Source organism: Tamandua tetradactyla, chromosome 16 (genome assembly GCF_023851605.1).
Source record: "Tamandua tetradactyla isolate mTamTet1 chromosome 16, mTamTet1.pri, whole genome shotgun sequence".
NCBI classification, from domain to species: domain Eukaryota; kingdom Metazoa; phylum Chordata; class Mammalia; order Pilosa; family Myrmecophagidae; genus Tamandua; species Tamandua tetradactyla.
In genome coordinates, this window is record NC_135342.1 from 5,964,160 (window position 1) to 5,985,532 (window position 21,373).

Consider the following 21,373-nt stretch of genomic DNA (forward strand, 5'->3'; position numbering starts at 1 on the left):
AAATACCTAGCTCAGATCTGTGATCTCACCTACTAGGATGCAGTTGTCATCCTTACTTCTTCCAGAAGAAAAAAAAAACACTGCATTTGGGAGGCTGCGGCCACTCAAGCACACCACCTTTTTGCCACTGGCCCCCAAACTTACTCACAGGGCTCCACTGCAGTTCCCACATCACCCCCCAATGAGAGTCACCAACCCAACTCCCTGACTTACTCAGATTACACCACTTCTTCACTTGTCTCTGAGAAGGAATGAAAACAGATGGATTTAAGGCATCAATTATGACAAACTTTTAAAACTCTCCCAAGAATTGGATGAAAATCCTGTGGCTTTTATAAGCTGCCTAAGGATTCCATTCCCAAATATACTACTCTAGATCCAGCCTCACCTGAAGGGTGCCTTTTCCTACACACACTTTTCATAACACAATCAGCTCCAGACATTCGTAAAAAACCCCAGAAGCTGGAGCAGGGACCGAAACATTGCAGGATGAACGCATCCGTGAGGCTTTCCATGTTTTCGACAATGGGCAGGAGCAAAGGGAAACCAAAAAGTCAGACAGGCACGCGAAGACACGCGCTGTTTATTATTAGCCAGTGCCCTGCGAGGATCCACCCTTGCCCAGCGAGATGGGACAAACCGGGAACTAAGCCAACCCCCGGGTCCCTGTTTTCACTGTGGCCAGGAGGGACTGTGGGCAAAAGCCTGCCCCAATCCCAAGCCGCCTCCAGAGCCTTGCCCTCTTTGCCATAAGAGAGGACACTGGAAAGCTCACTGTCCTTCAGCCTCTCACCGTGGGAACAGACAGTCATCCTTGGCAAGCAGCCCTCCTATGAGATTTAAAGTCTCAGACCTCCCTGGCCCATCCACGAAGACTAATGGGGTCTGGGCTCTTCAGCCCCGACTCTCCTCATCTCCATAATCAAGCCCAGGGTAACCACCCTCGTGGCAGGTAAGTCAATCTCTTTTGTAGTTAACACAGAGCCAGGTTTATCTTACCTGAATTTTCAGGACCTCTAACCCCTTCCCTCATATCTATAGTTGAAATGAACAGAGAAAGCACATGCCCACTACAAATCTCACCCACAGCCTGCACTCTTCAAAACATTTCCTTTTTCCACATTCTTAGTAGTGCCTACATACCCAGTCCCCTCCTAAAATGAGACAGTCTAGTCAAACTAAATGCTGTGCTCATACTTCCCTTACTTAAAGCTAAGCCTCATGCCACCTGCAGTCCTACTTCTTATCCTTAGCCACACACTTCACCCAACCCCAATCTTAAATTCTTGCTAAAAAATTGTAAAATTACTGTTTCAAAAATAATTCACGTATGTGTTATATTTAACATTACTCTGTCGAGTTTAAATTTAATGGTCATTGTATGTGATGAGATGTTTGCTTAGAAGCTTAACTATAAAGGATAGAAAAGATGTGATTCTATTAAAAGGAAAAAAAGGATAGTTTTGTCTTAAGATAAAATAAATGGTTGTTACAGAATGAGGAGAAAGTATCCCAAAAAAACCAGTTTGTTTACTTTTCCTCATGGATATAGTACATCATAAAATGTCAGTGGAAAGGAAAATTATGGTCAGAGTTGGAAAAAATCTGATGGGTTGCGCCAAAAAATGCTTTAAAGTCAGATAATATATTAATACAAAATTGAAATGTAATTTTCTGTCTGTTAAAATGACAAGTTTTCTTGGATTATTAGTAAAAATTGTAAAAGTCTTGTGTACATACTAACTGGATAGGAATTTATAATTCCTATCCAGTTAGTATGGATAAATTCTCTGGTGTAAATTCTCTGGTGTAAATTCCAGAATCTCAATAGCTCCCGCTAACCAGTCCTTCCCTATTCCCGTCAAGGTTAACTTAAGACCAGAACAGGATGCATCCTTCTGCCTCACTTAGCTACTCTAGGCGCCCTAACAGGAGGAGATACTGGAGTCAGTGTATAGTAACATTACAGATGCTCTCAAAAGAACTCCAAGATAGTCTGAAAAAACTTTCTGCCACTTTAGTTAATGTGCAAAACCAAATTAGCTCACTTGTGACAATAATACTGCAAAACAGGCAGAGGTTAAACCTACTAATAGCCACAAAGGGTGGCCTCTGCCTGTTCCTCAGTGAGGAGTGCTGATAGAGTAGTCCAAGATGCAGCAAAAACACAACGCTAACTTTTCAGGGTTCAGGCTGTCATCTTGGCTCCCCCACTTATTTCCCCTTATAGGGCCACTTAGCATTTTTTTAAAATTTCACTTACCTTTTTTCCGTAAGCTTGTTAATCACTTCTTACACTGTGTAGTCACTTTACCAACTCAAAAAAACAGTTTATAACATATTACTCTTAAGCTCCTTCAGGAACGACATGCTAGGTTACCAAAAACTTGCAAGGCAAGAACTGGATGAAGCAGCCTCTACTACCGTCACATCAAAAATCCTGCCTCCACCCCTGAAGCCCCCTAACGCGGCCCTCATACAGCAGGAAGCAGTTAAGAATGACAAATGGCACCCCGCCTCCTTCCCTTAATTATGTAATAAACAAAAGGCTTGAATGACAGGTCACAGGGGACAAAACCCAGGCCCCAACCCCCTCCTCCCCCGGCAGCTATGGCCGAAACTCATGGCCCGCTGACGCGTGACCATTTCCCTTCCTCTCCTCCTTGCTGCAATTCATGATGCCTCTTGCCAAATGCTGCCTGGGGCAAGAAACCACACCAAAGAACTCATAGCACAAACTCCATCAATAAAGAGCAAATAGGTCAGAACAGGCACAAAGAAGAAGGAAGCGAGAATACTAGCCAATGGCAATCAGATGAATTGCCAAAGGCAGAATTCCGGACCAATCAAGGATGGCAAACTTCAAAGCATGAAAGGAGAAACATCACATTGCAGGTGGACATTTTCTCCAGGTCCTTGAAGAAAGTGTTCCTTTACCCTTTCCCGCTCCCTCCCCTCCCTCTCCCCCCTCCCCCTCCCTCCTTTACAATAAACCCCTTTTAACCTCAGTTCACTGGGTGGTCATGAGTGTTAGACTGACCCCCCCAATTGTTCTAACACCTAAATCATTTCCCATGTTGCAAACTAACTGCTCCTTTGAGACCATTATCAGAAAACACCGCTTTCTTATTTGTGACAAAAGCCCCACAAATTTAGTAGCTAAGGAATTGTTTTGCAAATGGAACTTCCAGACAAACTGTAATTATCTTTCAGTAAAATTTTCTCATGTACAAATTATAATTGATCTAGCTACCAATATACCTACACTGTCTGTGATTTAAGAAGTAACAGAAAAGGGTGCATGGGTGGTTCAGTGGTTGAATGGTCACCTTCCATGCAGGAGACCCGGGTTTGATTCCCAGACCATGCACCAAAAACAAAACAAGAAACCCTCAAAGAAATAACAGAAAAACATTGCTCTATGGGCAAAAGACTCTCTTAAGTTAGTCTAAATAATTGAAACAGAGTTCATAGGAGCCTAGATGGATTCTTAAAAATTTTTATCTAAACTTCTCCCAATATCCTCTTATAATTGAAGCCAAGAATGTTTTAGGCAAATTGTGACCAATTAAAAAAAAAAAGATTAACGGTCCCTTGAACCAGTTCCTGCTTTAGACTAGTTTTACTTCTTTAAAAAATAATAATAATAATAGTGAAGGAAATAAGATCTGCAGGGATTTAGCAAAATATTTTAACACATTTACCAATAGTGTGTTTGAGCTAACCTCAAAATCTAGCTCTTCTCCATTATAATTGAGGCCAAGTTCTTTATTGGAGTACATTTATGTTTACTTTTCTTTAATGTCCTAGATGATAAAGGTAGCCGATTTGACTACACATGGGAAAATCAGCAATTCACTAAGACTGACACGCCCTAGGAATACTGAAGCTCCTGTCAACGTCTCAAGTCTTAAACCCAAATCTCCAAAAATCCCTTGTGGTCTGTCCCAGTCCAATATGTAGGCATTCTTCTCTTCTCTTCCATTCATCTGGATATCTCTAAGACTGAATTTATGCATCTACCCACTGAGCCAGCTAAAAAAGGACATAAAGCTTCTCAGGAGACTCCCCAGTTCTACAAAAATAACAATTCATTATCCAGACCAACAGTTCTCATACTTTTTTGGGTTTAAGACTCCTTTACATAATTACAATATTCTGAAGACCCAGAAGAGCTTTGGTTTCTGTGGGTTATTTCAAGCAATAGTTATCAATTTGGAGAAATTCATTAATGTCTAATTATTAATAAATTAAAAAACAACCCATTACATTTTAGCATAAATAATATATTTTTTTGAGAAGTAATATCTTCCAAAACAAAAAAATTAGTGAGAAAAGTGGTGGTTTTGCTTTACTTTTTGCAAATCTTTTAATACTTTGCTTCATAAAGGCTGCTGGATTTGTATATGTGGTTCTGCAATTTGATAGTTACAATATGTTGTTTTCACCTAAGCACATTAAAAAAAGTCTGCTCTCATTATAGGTATAGAAATAAAAAAAGAGAGAAGAATATTTTAATAGGCTTTTAAAGATAAATGTAGATATTTTTCTTTTATTGTATACTAAAACTCAGCAGTGGTAGTTACCTATAGATTAGTTGCAAGGAACTACCTGAGACCCTTATCAATGAACTTTTCATATTCTGTAACATTAAAATCCATTGGTCTATCTTTTCAATTTGAATGATTTTTTTTAACCCACTACTGATTTTGTAACATTATGCACTAGCCATTTGGAAAATTTAAAAATATCGCATTCATTAATCATATAAAAAACTCATCAGAAAAGTCTTTAAATATTGGACGCTATCAAACTCATGGTCGTAGGTATAAGTTTTCCAATTTTAATTTCAACTTAGAAGGTCAAGTTTTTTAATGCAGTTTTATTGAGATATATTCACATACCACGTAATCATCCGAAGTGTACAATCAGTGGTTCACAGTACCATCATATACCTGTGCACTTATCATTACAATCAACTTTTTTGTGAAAAATAATAAATATACAAAAAATAATATATTTCAAATCACAGCACAACAATTAGTTCTAGAACAAATTTCAGAGTTTGGTATGGGTTACAATTCCACAATTTTAGGTTTTTACTACTAGCTTCTCCAAGACACTGGAGACTAAAAGCATCAATATAATGATTCAGCAGTCATACTCATTTGTTAAACCCTACCTTCTCTGTATAATTCCACTATGACCTTTGATCTTTCTCCCACTCTTTAGGGGTATTTGGGCTATGGCCATTCTAACTTTTTCATGTTAGAAGGGGCTGTCGATATATGGGAAAGGGGGATGGAACTAGCTGTCATTCTGGAGAGACTGGCCTCTCTGCATTTCAGGACTTAGCTGGTCCAGGGACCCATCTGGAGGTTGTAGGTTTCTGGAGAGTAATCCTAGTACATGGAACCTTTGTAGAATCTTATATAACAACCTAGGTGCTCTTTAGGATTGGCTGGAATGGTCCTGGTTGGGGGTTGGCAGGTTATGATAGATAGCAAGTTCTACCTGAAGCTTGTGTAAGAGTGACTTCCAGAGTAGCCTCTTGCTCTATTTGAACTCTCTCAGCCACTGATATTTTAATTGTTATACTTCTTTTCTCCCTTTTGGTCAGGATGGCATTGATGACCCCACAGTGCCAGGGCTGGATTCATCGCTGGGAGTTGTCTCCCACACTGCCAGGAAGACTTTCACCCCTGGATGTTAAGTCCCATGCAGGGGGGAGGTCAATGATTTCACTTGCAGAGTTGGGCTTACAGAGAGTGAGGCCACATCTGAGCAACAACAGAGGTCCTCCAGAAGTAACTCTTAGACATGCCTACAGGTAGGCTAAGCTTCTTTGCTACCTGCATAAGCTTCACGAAAGGAGCAAGTTTCAAGAGCAAGGGCTTGGCCTATTGATTTGGATGTCCCTGAAGTTTGACACAGTATCAAGGGTTCCCCCGTGGTAAAGTTTAACAGTTCCATATTTTTTTCTCCCAACCCTCAAGGGACTTTGCCAGCACTTTTTGATTATCTGCTTAATATACTCTAAGGATATATCCAGGCATTACATTAAGCTATACAAGATTAAAGGTTCTCGTTCTTATTCTGGGCTCCCTGAGTTTGGATCGTTAAATGATTGATCTAAATAGGTTGCTAGATTATGTGCGACATAAAACTTAGGTTCTGGACAAAATAAACCTTTCTTCCTTTGGTCTCAAAGAGAAGATGAAGTTCTAAAATACAGACAATGTCTTCCTTACCCCTGCATTCTGAGTTATGTTAATTCTAACCTGATCAGCTTTGTTTTTATTTCTAAATACCAGGTTATGCATATATAAAACAGCCTCTCAAAATCCAGAGATAACACTTACTGCTCTGGATTAAATGTGACACCACAATCAATTTTTGAACATTTTCATTACTTCAAAAAAAACCAAACAAACAAACAATAGAACAAAAAAGAACACCCAAAACATCTCATATCCTTTATCCTCCACCTTTTGTCTACTTATTGATTGTCCTTATTTTTTTACTCCTCTATCCATATTCTGGATAAAGGGAGTATCTGCCACAAGGTTTTCATAATCACACAAACTGTAAAAGCTATATCATTATATACTCATCTTCAAGAATCAAGTCTACTGGATTATAGTTTAACAGTTTCAGGTATTTGAAAGGTCAGATATTTATACTGGCAACACATAGTGTCACTTGTTTCCCTTCAAGTGACAGGTTCACTTTCATTTTGAGAATGTCTGCCCAAATCTGAATAAACATAGTTTATTTGTCAACTGTTCTTAAAAGTAAAAGTGGTTTCCCTTGACAATAGCATATAGTTTAGCTTGCAAGTCAACCAATCACTCAGTGTTTTCATTTTTGTAGTTTGAAAACTATGCATGTCCAAAACAGATATTTTAGATGCCTCCATTCCAAATCCTCATTTAGTAGTGTTTATTAATGGGCTATCATAAGTCAAATCAGCTCAGATGCTGAACTTATGGGCTTTGATAGAGTATGTCACATTGCTAAAAATCAAATAGTAAATATACTCACTGATAGCCAATATATTTGGTTGCTTCACCTCATCAGCCTTCTCTGAGCCACCACTTCATGATTTCTTTGATGCCTTGAGCTCTCAGAAGAAATTGCTGTTGAAAGAGTCAAGGTCCAAAGTTGAGGAGATAGTATTAAAAAAAAGAAAGTGCTTTAGCTGGCATAATGCTAAACAGGCTGACTTGGTTGAAGTAATCATACAAAGATTTCTTAGGACAGAGAGACGAATCCGTAGATAAGTTAAAGAATTCCATAACAGATACACCCTTATGATGGAATTCTGATTATAAATAGTAGAAACAGTCAGATTGTGAGACACGAGACGCATAAGGATAAGATATGGCAAAGCCAAAATGGCACTACAAGATCTTCAAGGAGACACTTTGCAAAATCCCCTATGAGATGACCCGACACCGTTGGAACAAATTTGCCACCACATTATACAAACCCTGGTGGTGAAGATTTTCTAGGATGTGGCCATTTTATGTCTTATCCATAATTATGTAACCCTGGGAAACTTAAAGGTGGAACATGGGATGGGGCCATATCATACAAGACTTTCTGAGCATCTTCAAATACAACTTTTATAGCTACCTGTTTCCATGGGTTATGAATATGTACTAGTAATAGCTTGCTAAATTTCTAGATGGGTTGAAGCATTTCCCTACTAAAAAGGCACAGCACTCAGAGTGGCTAAGAAATAATTAGGGATATTCTAATGATAGAGGAAAACATTTTACTGGGACAGTTATTTGCTAAACATGCAAGGCTTTGTCCCTTGTTTAAAAAAAAAAAAGGATTCACTGTCATTATCCCAATCTTCCGTAACAATGGAAATAACAAATAGAATTAAAAATGAAATTTGCTACACTGTCATATATACTTGAACTCCCATAGCCTAAAGTTCTACCACTAGCCCTTATGGCTCTGCATACTTCCTCAGAAACTCCAAGATAGTCTCCTAGTCACAAGTAGATTCGCGTGGTTAGAGGTATCTCCCCTCACCTTGATTCCAATCTTTCACAATCTGATCAAACTAAATCTGTTGAGGGACTAATGCTGAATACTCAGTCCTATAATTAACAGGTACTGGCTGCTTTTTCTCAGTTGCCATTTATCAGCTACCTATGACCTAAAACCAGGTGATCCCATGAGCTGGAAAAGACTTCAGAGAAACACTGTCCTGCCTTGAAAGGACCTACTCAGTTATTTGTAACCAACATAGCACTTAAATTTTAAGGGACCAATCCTTGGATCCATGCTTCCAACTAAGATGGGGGCCACCCATTCAAGCCTCCGGAAGTCCATCAAACACTAAACTCCACAATCCCTAAAAACTGCTCAGTTTGGAGAGACTTCACCTATCCAGCATAGCACTGCTTTACTCTAGTAATCTTTCAGCTTCATCTGTTTATTTCAGATATTGAGTTGTAGTAGCGTCATCCTTTCACAAGTTTAAAAATCACAACATGACACCACCATATACCCACCAAGATGGCTAAAATGAAAATGACAGTAAAACACTAAGGGCTGGTGGGAATGCAGAATGAAGACAGATTTGCTGAAAGTATAAACTGGTGTAGGCTCTCCTATTACACACTCCACACAATTACGTTCAAATATTTACTAAAAGACATCTATTTGAATATTCCTATCACCACTATTGCCCAACGGCTAAATAATTTGTGATATAGTCACATGATTGAAATGCCATACTGTGGTGAGAATGGGTGTGAATGGGCAATCCTAATTCTGAGAAACGTAATACTGAGCAAGACAAGTCAGACCGGAAGAGTTCATGAGGTACGAAACCATTCATTTATAATATAATACATAAAATCAGGCAAAATCAATTCAAGGGCCTAGAAATCAGTATGGGGGTTATTATTGGAGGTATAGGATACATGAGTGATTTCTGGGTGCTGGTAGTGTTTCCTCCTTTTGTAGTTGTTTTTTAAGATTTTTTTGTATGCTCTATGGCGGCGGTCACATTTTATTCTTTTTTCACGTGAGTATCCTGTATTGCAGCACCATTTGTTGAATTTTTGTTTGTTCACTTGTTTCTTTGGGAAGTGCATGGGCTGGAAAGTGAACCTGGGTCTTCTGCATGGCAGGAGAGAATTCTACCACTGAGCTATGGTCACACCCCCTGTAGCTGTTTGTAATTGACTATGCATATGTACCCTGTGAAATGCATTTTTTGTTCGTATGATATACTCAATACATTTAAAAAAATTTTTTTTTACACCATCTCAATCTTTATCATCTATATTTCTTTCTGAATGCAGCTTCATTCAGTGTTTTAACATAATTGTATTACAGTTAGGTACTATTGTGCTGTCCATTTCTGAGTTTTTATATTCAGTCCTGTTGCACACTCTGTATCCCTTCAGCTCCAATTACCCAATATCTTACCCTATTTCTATCTCCTGATGGTCTCTGTTACCACCGAAATATTCCAAGTTTATTCACTAATGTCAGTTCACATCAGTGAGACCATACAGTATTTGTCCTTTTGTTTCTGGCTAATCTCACTCAGCATAATGTCCTTAAGGTCCATCCATGTTGTTGCATACTTCATAACTTTATTCTGTCTTACAGTTGCATAATATTCCATCTTATGTATATGCCACAGTTTGTTCAGCCACCAGTCTGTTGATGGACATTTTGGCTGTTTCCATCTCTTGGTAATTGTTAATAATGCTGCTATAAACATTGGTGTGTAAATGTCCATTTGTGTCCTTGGCCTTGTGTCCTTTGAGTAGAAATTTAAAAAATTTTAATCTTAGGGGTAGTTGGTTCTCTGATTTAGCCGACTTCCCCTACAACCTGCCTAAAAAAAAAAAAAGACAGCTTCTAAATGCAGATGAGCTCATTAAAAATTAAAGATCACAATAGCATTATCAGATTACTCCTAGAATCTTGAGTCCATAACCGAGGGCTGGAACATGGCCATGTTTGTAAATGCTTTCCTTGTGTGAACTACATCCTGAGGGATCTCAGGTTCTTCCTCTTCCCGGTTAGGGTCCAGATTGGCTACAGGGCATTTGAGACGGTGAAGAGCTGAGGACTATAAGAAACCTGATGGGGGCAGGGCTGTGGGTGGGATCCCATCAAATGCAATAAGATATTTAAAATTTTAGAATTGGCTGGAACTAGAGAGTAACGCTATCAAGGAATAATACAATCCCTGGTGGTGTGCTCGGCCCCGCCCCTGCCCAGCACTCCCTACCTTCCAGGTATCTAGGGGACATTATTGGTACAAGAGGCCCTTGTGCTGCCTTGAAGAGCCATAAACTCAGCCCAACTCGGCTAAACTGAACCTCACTGACTCCACTCCATTGTGCTCCAGGGCTTGGAACTGCGGTCCGAGGAAATCTTAGGCAACTCCTTATCTGTGGAGTATGGACACTTGTGCTCAGATCCTCCCTGGAGACCTCTGTGACCTTGCACATAGCTGTGTCAGCCAGGCCTGGGGCTGAGGCTGGCCTGGGGGCAGAGTCCCAGGTCCAGTACATTTTTCAGATGAAAATAAGGAAGCAGAGGGCTGAAGGTGCTGTATGAGGAAGGTGTGTGTGTGTGTGTGTGTGTGTGTGTGTAAAGGTAAATTAAATATAAACTTAAAACTGCAAGCTGGAAATTGTAAAGTAGCCTTAAGATGTAACCAAAAGAGCCTTGACATGTGACTTTAAATCCGGAGGCAGGCTGTGAATGGGAGGCTCTTAGTTCCACAAAGGAGCAAGATGTAAATGCCAGGTCTGCTTGCACACCTGAATAAGCTTTGACCTACTGCTGCAGACCTCACAGACAGGACGAAGCCTCTCCTCTGTCTCTCTAGAAAGCAAGACACCTTTCCCAGGTGTCACCGAGGGCGCAAATTCTGAAGGAAGCAGAATAAACTATTGAAATTCTCCAGACCTCTGCTACCAGTTAACTAAGATGATTGTCTCTCTTTGTCTCTGAGGGGTATAAAAGCCAAAGGAAAAATCACTTGGGAAGTCTCCCAGCACTCCCCCCTGGCATAACTCAGATTTAGGAAGTGTCCCTTCCTACACGTGTGTTGGGGTAGAGGGTGTTGGATGAGCGGGCAGAGGTTCCTAGATTTAATGTTAAGGGTTAATCCTTTCATAGGGCTTATCATGTTAGGGGTACTGATTTCTGTCTCATGGATGTGTCATTACGACATGCTCCCAACCACTGCACCCCACCGCTACTGAGGCTACCTCCACAGCCACCCTGGCTACATTTAAATAAGAAAACCAAGCCGGGGTTAGGGTAGGGGGTGAATGCCCTGCTCAGAAACATGGAGAAGTGGTGCAGCAATGATTTTTTTTCTTTTTAATGAGCATTCTCTCTTTCTCTCTCTTTTTTTTTTTTTGCCGTGGACAGGCACCAGGAATCGAACATGGGTCTCTGGCATGGCAGGTGAGAACTCTGTCACTGAGCCACCATCACACTGCTCTGTAGCCATGACTTTTTTTTTTTTAGAGTTAACAATAATATCTTTTAAAATTTATTTTATTTATTAAACATACCTATATACAAACACAAACATTCTTACCATATGATCATTCCATTCTACACATATAATCAGTAATTCACCACATCATCACGTAGTTGCATATTCATCATCATGATCATTTCTCAGAACATTTGGATCAATTCAGAAAAAGAAATAAAGAAAATAAAAAACTCATACATACCATACCCCTTACCCCTCCCTTTCATTGATCACTAGCATTTCAATCTACTAAATTTATTTTAAGATTTGTTCTCCCTATTATTTGTTTATTTTTAATCCATATGTTTTACTCATCTGTCCATAAGGTAGATAAAAGGAGCATCAGACACAAGGTTTTCACAATCACACAGTCACATTGCGAAAGCTGTATCATCATACACTCATCTTCAAGAAACATGGTGTAGCCACGATTTTAGCCAAGGTTTCCTGGCTCTTGAATCTTTACACCCGAATTTCAGGGGCTGAAGCTGTTCTCGGGAACTGGGTTGGTTGGGCCAGTCTCACCCTGCAGCGCAGTGGAGACATTCCTTTCCCCAAAGGACAGATCCCATGGCCATTCCTGCCTCGGGGTCAGGGTGGGTGCTTTACTCCCGGCAGCTAGGAGGACCCTCCTGCCTGCTGCCCTAGGGCGAGAAGTAAGTGGATCTTTGGTTGGGATAGGGTGGGGTTTCATCTTGTTTAAGAATTCCATCTCATTCCATCCTGGCTCCAAAGTCCAGTTACATTTCATTTCACAAGCCAAGAAAACAGAAAGATAGCAAATTCCAGGGGCCTTGGCTTGGATATATGTGGGGCAAAACTTCTGTGGTCTCCCAGCCAGACAAAGAGTCTCTTTGACCGCATATCAAGGAATAATGACAATAATGTAATCATTCCCCACCCTGCCCCCCGTTTTTATAAAGGGGGAAAGGCAAAGAGTGGTAAGCGCTGGTGTAAAGTCTGACAGCTTGCTAAGTAGTAGAGCTGGATTTGAAGCAGGTCACTAGGCGTCCAAAGCCAGTCTTCTAATCCACTCTTTAACTAATTGAGCACCTACTACATATCAGAGAACTTGACTGGAAGCTTCCTGTTTCTCTCCACTTAATCCTTTCAGGGACTTTGAAAAGCCCTAAATTCCCGGCTGGCGCTGGAAGACGCTGAGGCCCCGAGAGGGATCGGCCACGCGGCGCGGCCTCCCGCCAGCTCCCCACCACTTGGCAGGGGACGGGGTGGGGACACGCAGTCCTGGCCAGCGCGTCCCGCCCTCCCAGCGCGCCTCAGCTTTCCCCCGTGCCCCCACCGAGGATGCTGCGGCAGGAGCTGCGCCTTCTCGGGCGGAAGCTGGTCCGGCGGCGGCCCCTGGAGCCGGAGGAGGGGGCTCGGCCTCGCCTGGCCCGTTGCCTCAGCATCTTCGACCTGGTGGCCCTGGGGGTGGGCAGCACCCTCGGGGCGGGCGTGTACGTCCTGGCGGGCGAAGTGGCCAAGAGCAGGGCCGGACCCTCGACCACCCTCTGCTTCCTGGTGGCCGGCGTGTCCTCCGTGCTGGCCGGCCTTGGCTACGCGGAGTTCGGCGCCCGCGTGCCGTGCTCGCGCTCAGCCTATCTCTACAGCTACGTCACGGTGGGCCAGGTGTGGGCCTTCCTCACAGGCTGGAACCTCATCCTCTCCTACGTCATAGGTGAGGGGGCGCTGGGAGGCGGGGGGGGGGGCAGCTGGCTCTCCCGGCCTCAGCCCTGAGCAGCCCCCCAGGTTGCGCGTGGGAGAGTGGGCGATGGCAGGTGGCGGCGGGCCGGGATTTCCTTCTACCCAGCTCTGTCCTGCCCTCCTCAAGCAGTTAAACAGGGAGCTGAGAACAAACGGGAACCCCAAGACGTGAGCAAGAGTTCTTGGGGGGTGGGGGGTGGGGGGGACGGACGGGGCCGTGTTGCACGAGGCTCGCTCCCTCACCCTCCTGAAATCTTTACTCAGCTGTAGGTCGCCTTTGTGAGATGTGCCCCGACCACCCGGTTTAAAATTTCACCCCTCATCGGGTTCCCCATCGGACTGTCCTGCTTTCTTTCCATCCGTAGCATTTATCTCCTGGCACCCTTAAACAGTTGACTTATTTTATTAATCGTCTCCTCATGAAAATAAGCTCTTCAAGAGGAGGTATTTGGGCTGTTTTTTATTCGATCCCCAGTCGTGTATCCCATGGCACACGGTGGGGTTCCGTTTCTGTTTAAGAGTGAACGTGGTCCCCCCGCCACTTTGGCTACTGCAGGTTCTGCTGGTGTCGCCAGGGCCTGGAGCGCCACGTTTGACAGCCTGGTTGGAAACCACATCAGTCGGGTGCTGCGGGGCAGCTTCTCATTGTCCGTGCCCCGTGTCCTGGCCGAATACCCGGACTTCTTCGCCCTGGGCCTCATTCTGCTCCTTACTGGTACGCAGGGGCAACCGTAGGATGGGCAGAGCCGGGTGTGCAGGGAGAGTGGGGCGGGAAAGCCCTGGGGGGATGTGTGCGGACATGGTGGGGAGATGAGAAGCTGGGAAAGAAGGATCTGCAACCCGACAGCCAGAAAGACAAGGTTGACAGCAGTGCTTTCCAACATTGGTGCTACTAGATGTTCCAGGCCATATCACTCCTCGCCGCGGGCGGCTCCCCTGTGCATCGTAGGATGCTGAGCAGGAACCCTGGACTTTTCCCACCAACTGCCGATGGCACCTGCCACCCCATCCCAAATTAGGATGATCGAATATGTTTCCAGACACTGCCAAATGTTCCTCTGGGGGGATAGTTTTGCTGCCAGCTGGGAACAGCTTCCTTAGGCTGAGAAGTTGCTTCTTCTCTACTGAAACTGAGGCTCTTTTGTTTGGTTTTGTCTCCTTCGTTCTTACAGGACTGCTGGCGCTGGGAGCTAGAGAGTCGGCCCTTGTCACCAAAGTGTTCACGAGCTTGAATATTTTGGTTCTCAGCTTTGTCATCATCTCCGGCTTCATTAAGGGGGATTTGCACAACTGGCAGCTCACAGAAGAGGACTACAACATGGCCACACTTGCATCCAATGGCACCCAAAGGTCAGAAAGAGCATTCTTGGCCCCCATGGTAGGGGTGCAGAGCTGGGCATGCCGTGGGAAATAGGGGCATCTGGGCTGAGGGATCTGCATGAGGGGGTGGAGATGGAATTGGGAGCTCAAGACTTGTGGTCATAACTGAGCAGCCCAGCAGCGATGGCTGGACACATCTCATCTTCTTCCTTGTTCCTTTTCTCACCACAGCTTGGGCTCTCTGGGCTCTGGAGGATTTATGCCTTTTGGGATCAGTGGGATTCTCCGTGGAGCAGCTACCTGTTTCTTTGCATTTGTTGGTTTTGATAGCATTGCCACTACAGGTAACGTGGTCATTCTGGCCTGCCAGGGGTTTGGGCCCCGTTTGGGCTATGCTTGGGCGTAGGGTTGGTGGAAGCTAGCCTGTTGCGGCGTGGGAGGTGGGTGGGGATAAGGGGAAAGAGGATTTCACGTCTTGGCCTCGATGTGTTTCCCCGTCCTGCAGGGGAGGAAGCCCTCAGTCCTCAGAGATCCATCCCCTTGGGCATCGTGATCTCACTCGTCATCTGCTGTTTGGTGTATTTTGGTGTCTCAGCGGCTCTCACCCTCATGATGCCCTACTACCAGATCCATCCCGAGACCCCCTTGCCAGAGGCTTTTCTCCATGTTGGATGGGCCCCCGCCACATATGCAGTGGCTGCCGGGTCGCTCTGTGCTCTTACGTCCAGGTCAGTGTCGAAACCTTTCTCCCCACCTCCTGTCAGCATCCCGGTATCCCAGCTCTCAGGATTGTGGGGTGAGAGGCAGAGACACCTTACCCCACACAGGCTGGGGAGCAGAAGATCCAGCGGGCTGCTGCCTCCATGTGTCCCCACCCAGGTCCCCATTCTCTTCTTCAGCCTCCTGGGCGCCATGTTCCCCATGCCTCGGGTGATCTATGCAATGGCTGAAGATGGGCTCCTTTTCCGCAGTCTTGCACGGATCCACACCTGCACAAAGACCCCCGTCATAGCCACCGTGATCTCTGGAGCCTTTGCAGGTGAAAACACAAAATCCGTGTCCTTTTTTTTTTTTTTTTTTTGCATGGGCATACACCGGGCATCGAACCCGGGTCTCTGGCATGGCAGGCAAGAATTCTGCCACTGAGCCACTATGGCACCACCCAAAAATCCGTGTCCTTTTAAAAAAAGATTCCTCGACTTGGGTACTTCCAGTTATTTCTCATTTCCCCTACCTTTTTTTGTTCCTTGGTTCCAGCGCTCATGGCGTTCCTCTTTGAGCTTGCTGATCTCGTGGACCTCATGTCGATTGGGACCCTGTTTTCTTACTCCCTGGTGGCCTTCTGCGTCCTCATCCTCAGGTGAGACGCCGTTGTACCTTGAGTGGGGTGTGGGACTCAGGGGGGTTGACAAGCAGCTGGCCCTCCCTCCTTTGCCTCTGGGCCGACTCCTAAGTGTACCGCCACTCGGGGCATAGGTGGACCAGGCTGTGAGATGATGAATGGCCATTGGGCAGTGCTAATACTACCTTGACATCTAATTCAGGTACCAGCCACACCAGAATCTAAGCAAGAGGGAGGAAGTGAAGGTGGACGTACTTGAGATGAACCCTGGACCTGAGGCAAGGCCCTTGGAATCTGTACCTGAAGCCCAAACTTCCAAGATTCTAAGATGTCTATGTAACTCCAACAGCACCCTCCCTACGCCGAAATCCGGCAAAACCGTCAATATTTGTGCCTTACTGCTTGGTAAGCCATGGCATTTCCCTTTTGGGTGTACTGAGATGAACAAGAAGGGATGGGGGGACGTAGTTTTTCCCAGCTGAGGAGACGTCCTGCAGAAATGACGGCCCTTCTCCATCTGAGACGTTGGAGGTGGGATGTGGCCCAAGCTCTTCACATTTGCCCTCTGGAGTTGAACCTGCTCTTCTTGCAGCTGTGCTGCTGCCTGTCCTGTGCCTGATCCTGGCCCAGCGGCCCGAGCGCCTGTTCTCCGGGGATGCACTTTATGCAACAGTGACCGCTGTGCTGCTGGTACTCATTGCTGTGGTCACTTTCGTCATCCAGAGGCAGCCCCAGGACCCCACGCCTCTTCACTTCAAGGTAAAAGACCTTAACCGAGTCCCCAAACCACTTACCTCAAGTGAATCAACTTTGCGTGCCTTGAGGGCCAATGGACACTCTTTACTGGGCCAGGAGAGGAAAAGGGAGTGGCTAAAACCAATGTGGATTCGTCCCTCCCCCCCACTTAGGACTGTACTAGTTTCATTTCTCAAAACCTGGTTTTCCCCTAGAGCGTCTAGTGAGATGACCAATTGTACAGGTGCTGAGTAGCCTGAGTTGGGCTGGAGTATTCCCACCGAAGTGGGGTGGGAACCTCCTTTTCAGACTCCTGTGGTGTGTTCAGGGATGAATTGGCTTCACCCACAGGTCCCCGCTGTGCCTGCCCTGCCCCTGGTGAGCATCTTCATAAATGTTTACCTGATGATGGAAATGAGCCACAGGACCTGGATCCTCTTTGGAGTCTGGATGGTGATAGGTAAGCAGCTTCCAGGGGAAAAGATGCCTCTTAGGTGACTGAGCCCAACCTCTTCCATCACCTTTCCCTGCAACTATCCTAGATACCCTAAGTAAGTGGGATGGGAAGAGTGACTCTACCTCCTTTCCCTACTAGGGTTTGCTATCTATTTTGGATATGGGATCCGACACAGCCTGGAGGAGAGTGATCAACAGCCACCAGCCTCAAGTGTTCAGACCCCTGATGAAAACATTCATGGTTCTGAATTGGTCTAGCCACAAGACAGACACTGTGGGACGTCCTCCACCCCCCTGGAGAGTTTCAAGTCGTTGTAGTTCCAGGTCTGTTTTTTGGCGATGAAGAATAGTGCTTCCCCTAAGTATAGAACTGCCATATGACCCAGCAATCTTGCTACTCAGTATATACCCAGAACCGAAAGTAGCGAAGTGAACAAATATTTGCACACTGATGTTCATAGCGCCATCATTCACAGTTGGCAAAAGATGGAAAGAACCCAAGTGTCCATCAACAGATGAATGGATAAACAAAATGTGGTATATAAAGATGGAATATTCTTCTTTTGTAAGAAGGAATGAAGTTCTGATGGTGCAACAACATGGATGAACCTGGACAACATTTCTGCGTTGAGTGAAATAAGCCAGACGCAAATGGACAAATATGGTATGCGCTCACTAAAATGAGCTAAATTTAATGAGCAAACTTAAGGAGTTAATATTTAGAATGTCGGTTAACAGGAGATGGAATGAGAATAGAGAGTGGGAAAATAATGCTTAATTTGTGCAGGACTTTTTTAAAAGGTTGTAAATGTCTGGCAATGGATAGAGGTGATGGTGGCACATTATTGTGTGTGATTGTGGTTGAAAGGGAAAGTTTAAGTTCGGATTGTTTCACTCGAAGGAGAGCTAGAGGATGAAATGGAACTGTGTAACACAGTGAACCCTGCTGTAGATGATGAAAGTGGTTAAGGGTATAAATAAAAGTGTTCTATGAATTAGAGCAAATGTATGTCACAACTACACGGTGTTAATAATAGGGTGGTACATGGGGGAAAATGCACCTAATGACACCCATGTATTATGGTTAACAGTAATATCTTAATGTCCTTCCATTTTAATTGTAACAAAGGTACCACACTGAAGCTAAGGATCAATAGTGGGGGTTATAAGGGGCATGGTGGGCTTTTGGTTTTTGGAGCTTTAAAAATGTTCCAAAACTGATTGCGGTAATGTAAGCACGACTCCGTGATTATGCTGAGAGCCACTGATTGCACACTTTGGATGGGTATGGTGTGTGAAGAAAACTCCATTAAAAAATTTAAGAAAAAGAAGAGTGCTTCCAACCAGGAAGCTGAGTAAGTAAGTGATGTTGAAGAACAGAATGGGGAAAAGTTGGAATGGCAGCTGGGGCTAGAGTTTCGTTTCCACCAACGACAGCAAGGAGGAAACATAAGGCTCAGAAAGTGATTTGCCTAAGTAGCATTAAAGGGCAGAAAATAATAAATATTCTACCTACCACACTTAACCATTATAAGGAGAAAATAAAGCGTGCAAAACCATGTTACAAATCCAACTACACATAGAAGAAGATAGGGGATAATAAAAGCCCAGGAGGAAATACCAGAATGTGATATAAGGGTATTGGGATCATGTGTGGGTTTTTTCCTTTCTTTCTACTTTACTTTCTGGATCTTCTACCGAGTATACATGTTTCTACTTGTGTCATTGTGTATGAAACAAAATGACTTTATTTGAGGTGCACAATAAAGGTACAGTAGACTCACTCTTGTGATTTTTTTTGTGTGTGTGAAAAAAAACAAGGGAAAATCACCTTAAACCAAGGCAAGGATTGATTTGAAAATACTCCAGAGAAGGAGTTATCTTGCTTCTACTGACATCCATGAGCTTATGGACTGGGTGCTAGAGTCATCCTTAGTTTGTGACCCTCTTTGGCTCAGGTCAACAATGCCGTATATTAGCAAAGTAGTAAATTTGTACAAAGATTTGGGAAAAGTTTAAGTACCAACAGGCTAAAAAATCATAACTTCTGGGTCAAACTTAATAGTCTAGTCAAAGTCAATCCAAAATATGACAGGAGCTGTATTGGGCTGTTTTCAGCTCCAAGTTGTAGAATGTCTGTTTAAAATTATTCCACCGCATTCTGAGTTTGTCTCATGTGTGAAGTCTGGAGGTGGATAGGTGCAGGCCTGAGTTCCATTGCTCAGAGGTGGCATCAGTATCTTGAGCTCTTTTTCCACTTTGTCATCCATAGTATGTTGTAACATGACTCTCAGTTCAAATGCTGGCTGACACTGCTGTATGACCCCTGGCAAGTTATGCAACATTTCTGTGCCTTGGTTTCTCATCTGTAAAATGGAGATAAGGCTAAGGCTACCTTCACTGACATCTCTTCAGCTTGTAAGGCAGAAGGGGCAAAAGTGACATTGCCACAACTATCTCTTTTACTAGGCAAGTAAAAGCTTCCCCAGGTTCCTTTGCAACAGCCTTCTCTTAGGTCTCATTAGCTAGAACTGGGTTACCTGTCCATCCTACCAACAAAGGAAACAGAGTTGTTGGCCTACCAGCTTAGGTGATCCTTTGTATAGCAATAGAGCTAGGCTTCTATTAGCAAGGAAAAAGGAGCAAATGGATTTTAGGGAGGCACCTAGCAATGTCTGCTACAAGCTATCTGTGGTGAGTTATTCATTGTAAGGTAATTTATAATGATAGAAATGAATGAAAGGAGATGTCTAAAATACAGTATCTTAAGCAAGTTGGGATTACATTTATCAGGTAGAATACGTAACCATTAAACATTAATCACTTTTAAAAAATTTTTATTAATTAAAAAATTACAGAAAGAAATACAAACATTCCCAATATATGATCATTCTATTCTACATATATAATCAGTAATTCACAATATCATCACGTAGCTGCAGATTCATCATCCTGATAATTTCTTAGAACATTTGCATCAATTCAGAAAAAGAAACAAAAAGACAACAGAAAAATAAAACGAAAACAGAAAAAAAAACCATACACACCATACCCCTTACTCCTTCCTTTCATTGATCACTAGCATTTCAAACTAAATTTATTTTAACATTTGTTCCCCCTATTATTTATTTTTATTCCATATGTTTTACTCACCTGTTGACAAGGTAGATAAAAGGAGCATCAGACACAAGGTTTTCATAATCACACAGTCACACTGTGAAAGCTATATCATTATACAATCATCCTCAAGAAACATGGCTACCGGAACACAGCTCTACATTTTCAGGCAGTTCCCTCCAGCCTCTCCATTTCCTCTTAGATAACAAGGTTGATATCTACCTAATGCATAAGAATAACCTCCAGGATAACCTCTCAACTCTGTTTGGAATCTCTCAGCCATTGACACTTTGTGTCATTTCTCAATCCCTTGATGCTGAGTCTCAGCTCATTCTAGAGTTTTTCTCAATCCCTTGATGCTGAGTCTCAGCTCATTCTCGGATTTCTGTCCCACATTGCCAGGAAGTTCCACACCCCTGGGAGTCATGTCCCACGTAGACAGGGGGAGGGTGGTGAGTTTGCTTGTTGTGTTGGCTGGAGAGAGAGAGGCCACATCTGAGCAACAAAAGAGGTTCTCTTGGGGGTGACTGTTAGGCCTAATTTTAAGTAGGGGTGACCTATCCTTTGTGGGGTTAATAAACATTAGTCACTTTAATAAGGAAAATATTATAAAGATAAGTATACAACACTAGTAATATGAAAAAGCAACAAATAAAATGATACCTGTATTTTGTTGATTTTGAGATGCATTTTTCAGATAGTTAACATCTGAAATTGGGATGCAACTCAAAATTATTGCAGCCAGATGGCAGTCTTGATATAATTATCATTATCTGCACGTTGACGAACCTGGTCTGAATATCTTCAGTTGACCTCTGCTTTGAACAAGGGCCAGCATTAAAAGTTGCAGAATGGCACTCACTAGCATGTAAGAAAGTTAAGGAAAAGAATTGGAGCATTGAATATTTTTACATTTTTTATTGACAGATACATAAAAGTGCGGGTACCATAAGTGTACAGCTTAATGAACTTTTACAAGCTGAACACATTCCTGTAACCACCTAGGTCAAGAGACAGAACAGTGCCAAGAAATCAGAAGCTCCCTTTAAATGGAAAACACTTCAGAAATGTTGCAGCAGGCACAGAGAGTAATGGGGCGTGGAGATGTGTGGACATCAATGATGTCAAGTCAAAAGGTGATTCAGAAGAGCAGC

General features: G+C 43.5%; 1 protein-coding gene across 1 annotated transcript; it reads left to right on the forward strand.

Annotated features, from left to right (window-relative positions):
- The first annotated feature begins 12,850 nt into the window (after nt 1–12,850).
- Nucleotides 12,851–18,867, forward strand: LOC143658254 (cationic amino acid transporter 3-like). The gene is made up of 11 exons (XM_077130436.1): nt 12,851–13,223; nt 13,806–13,964; nt 14,422–14,599; nt 14,801–14,913; nt 15,075–15,297; nt 15,469–15,608; nt 15,827–15,929; nt 16,114–16,316; nt 16,504–16,670; nt 16,998–17,106; nt 17,242–18,867. Exons 1-11 carry the CDS (start codon nt 12,851–12,853, stop codon nt 17,358–17,360), a joined length of 1,887 nt encoding a protein of 628 aa, XP_076986551.1. The 3' UTR covers nt 17,361–18,867.
- Nucleotides 18,868–21,373: the final 2,506 nt, after the last annotated feature.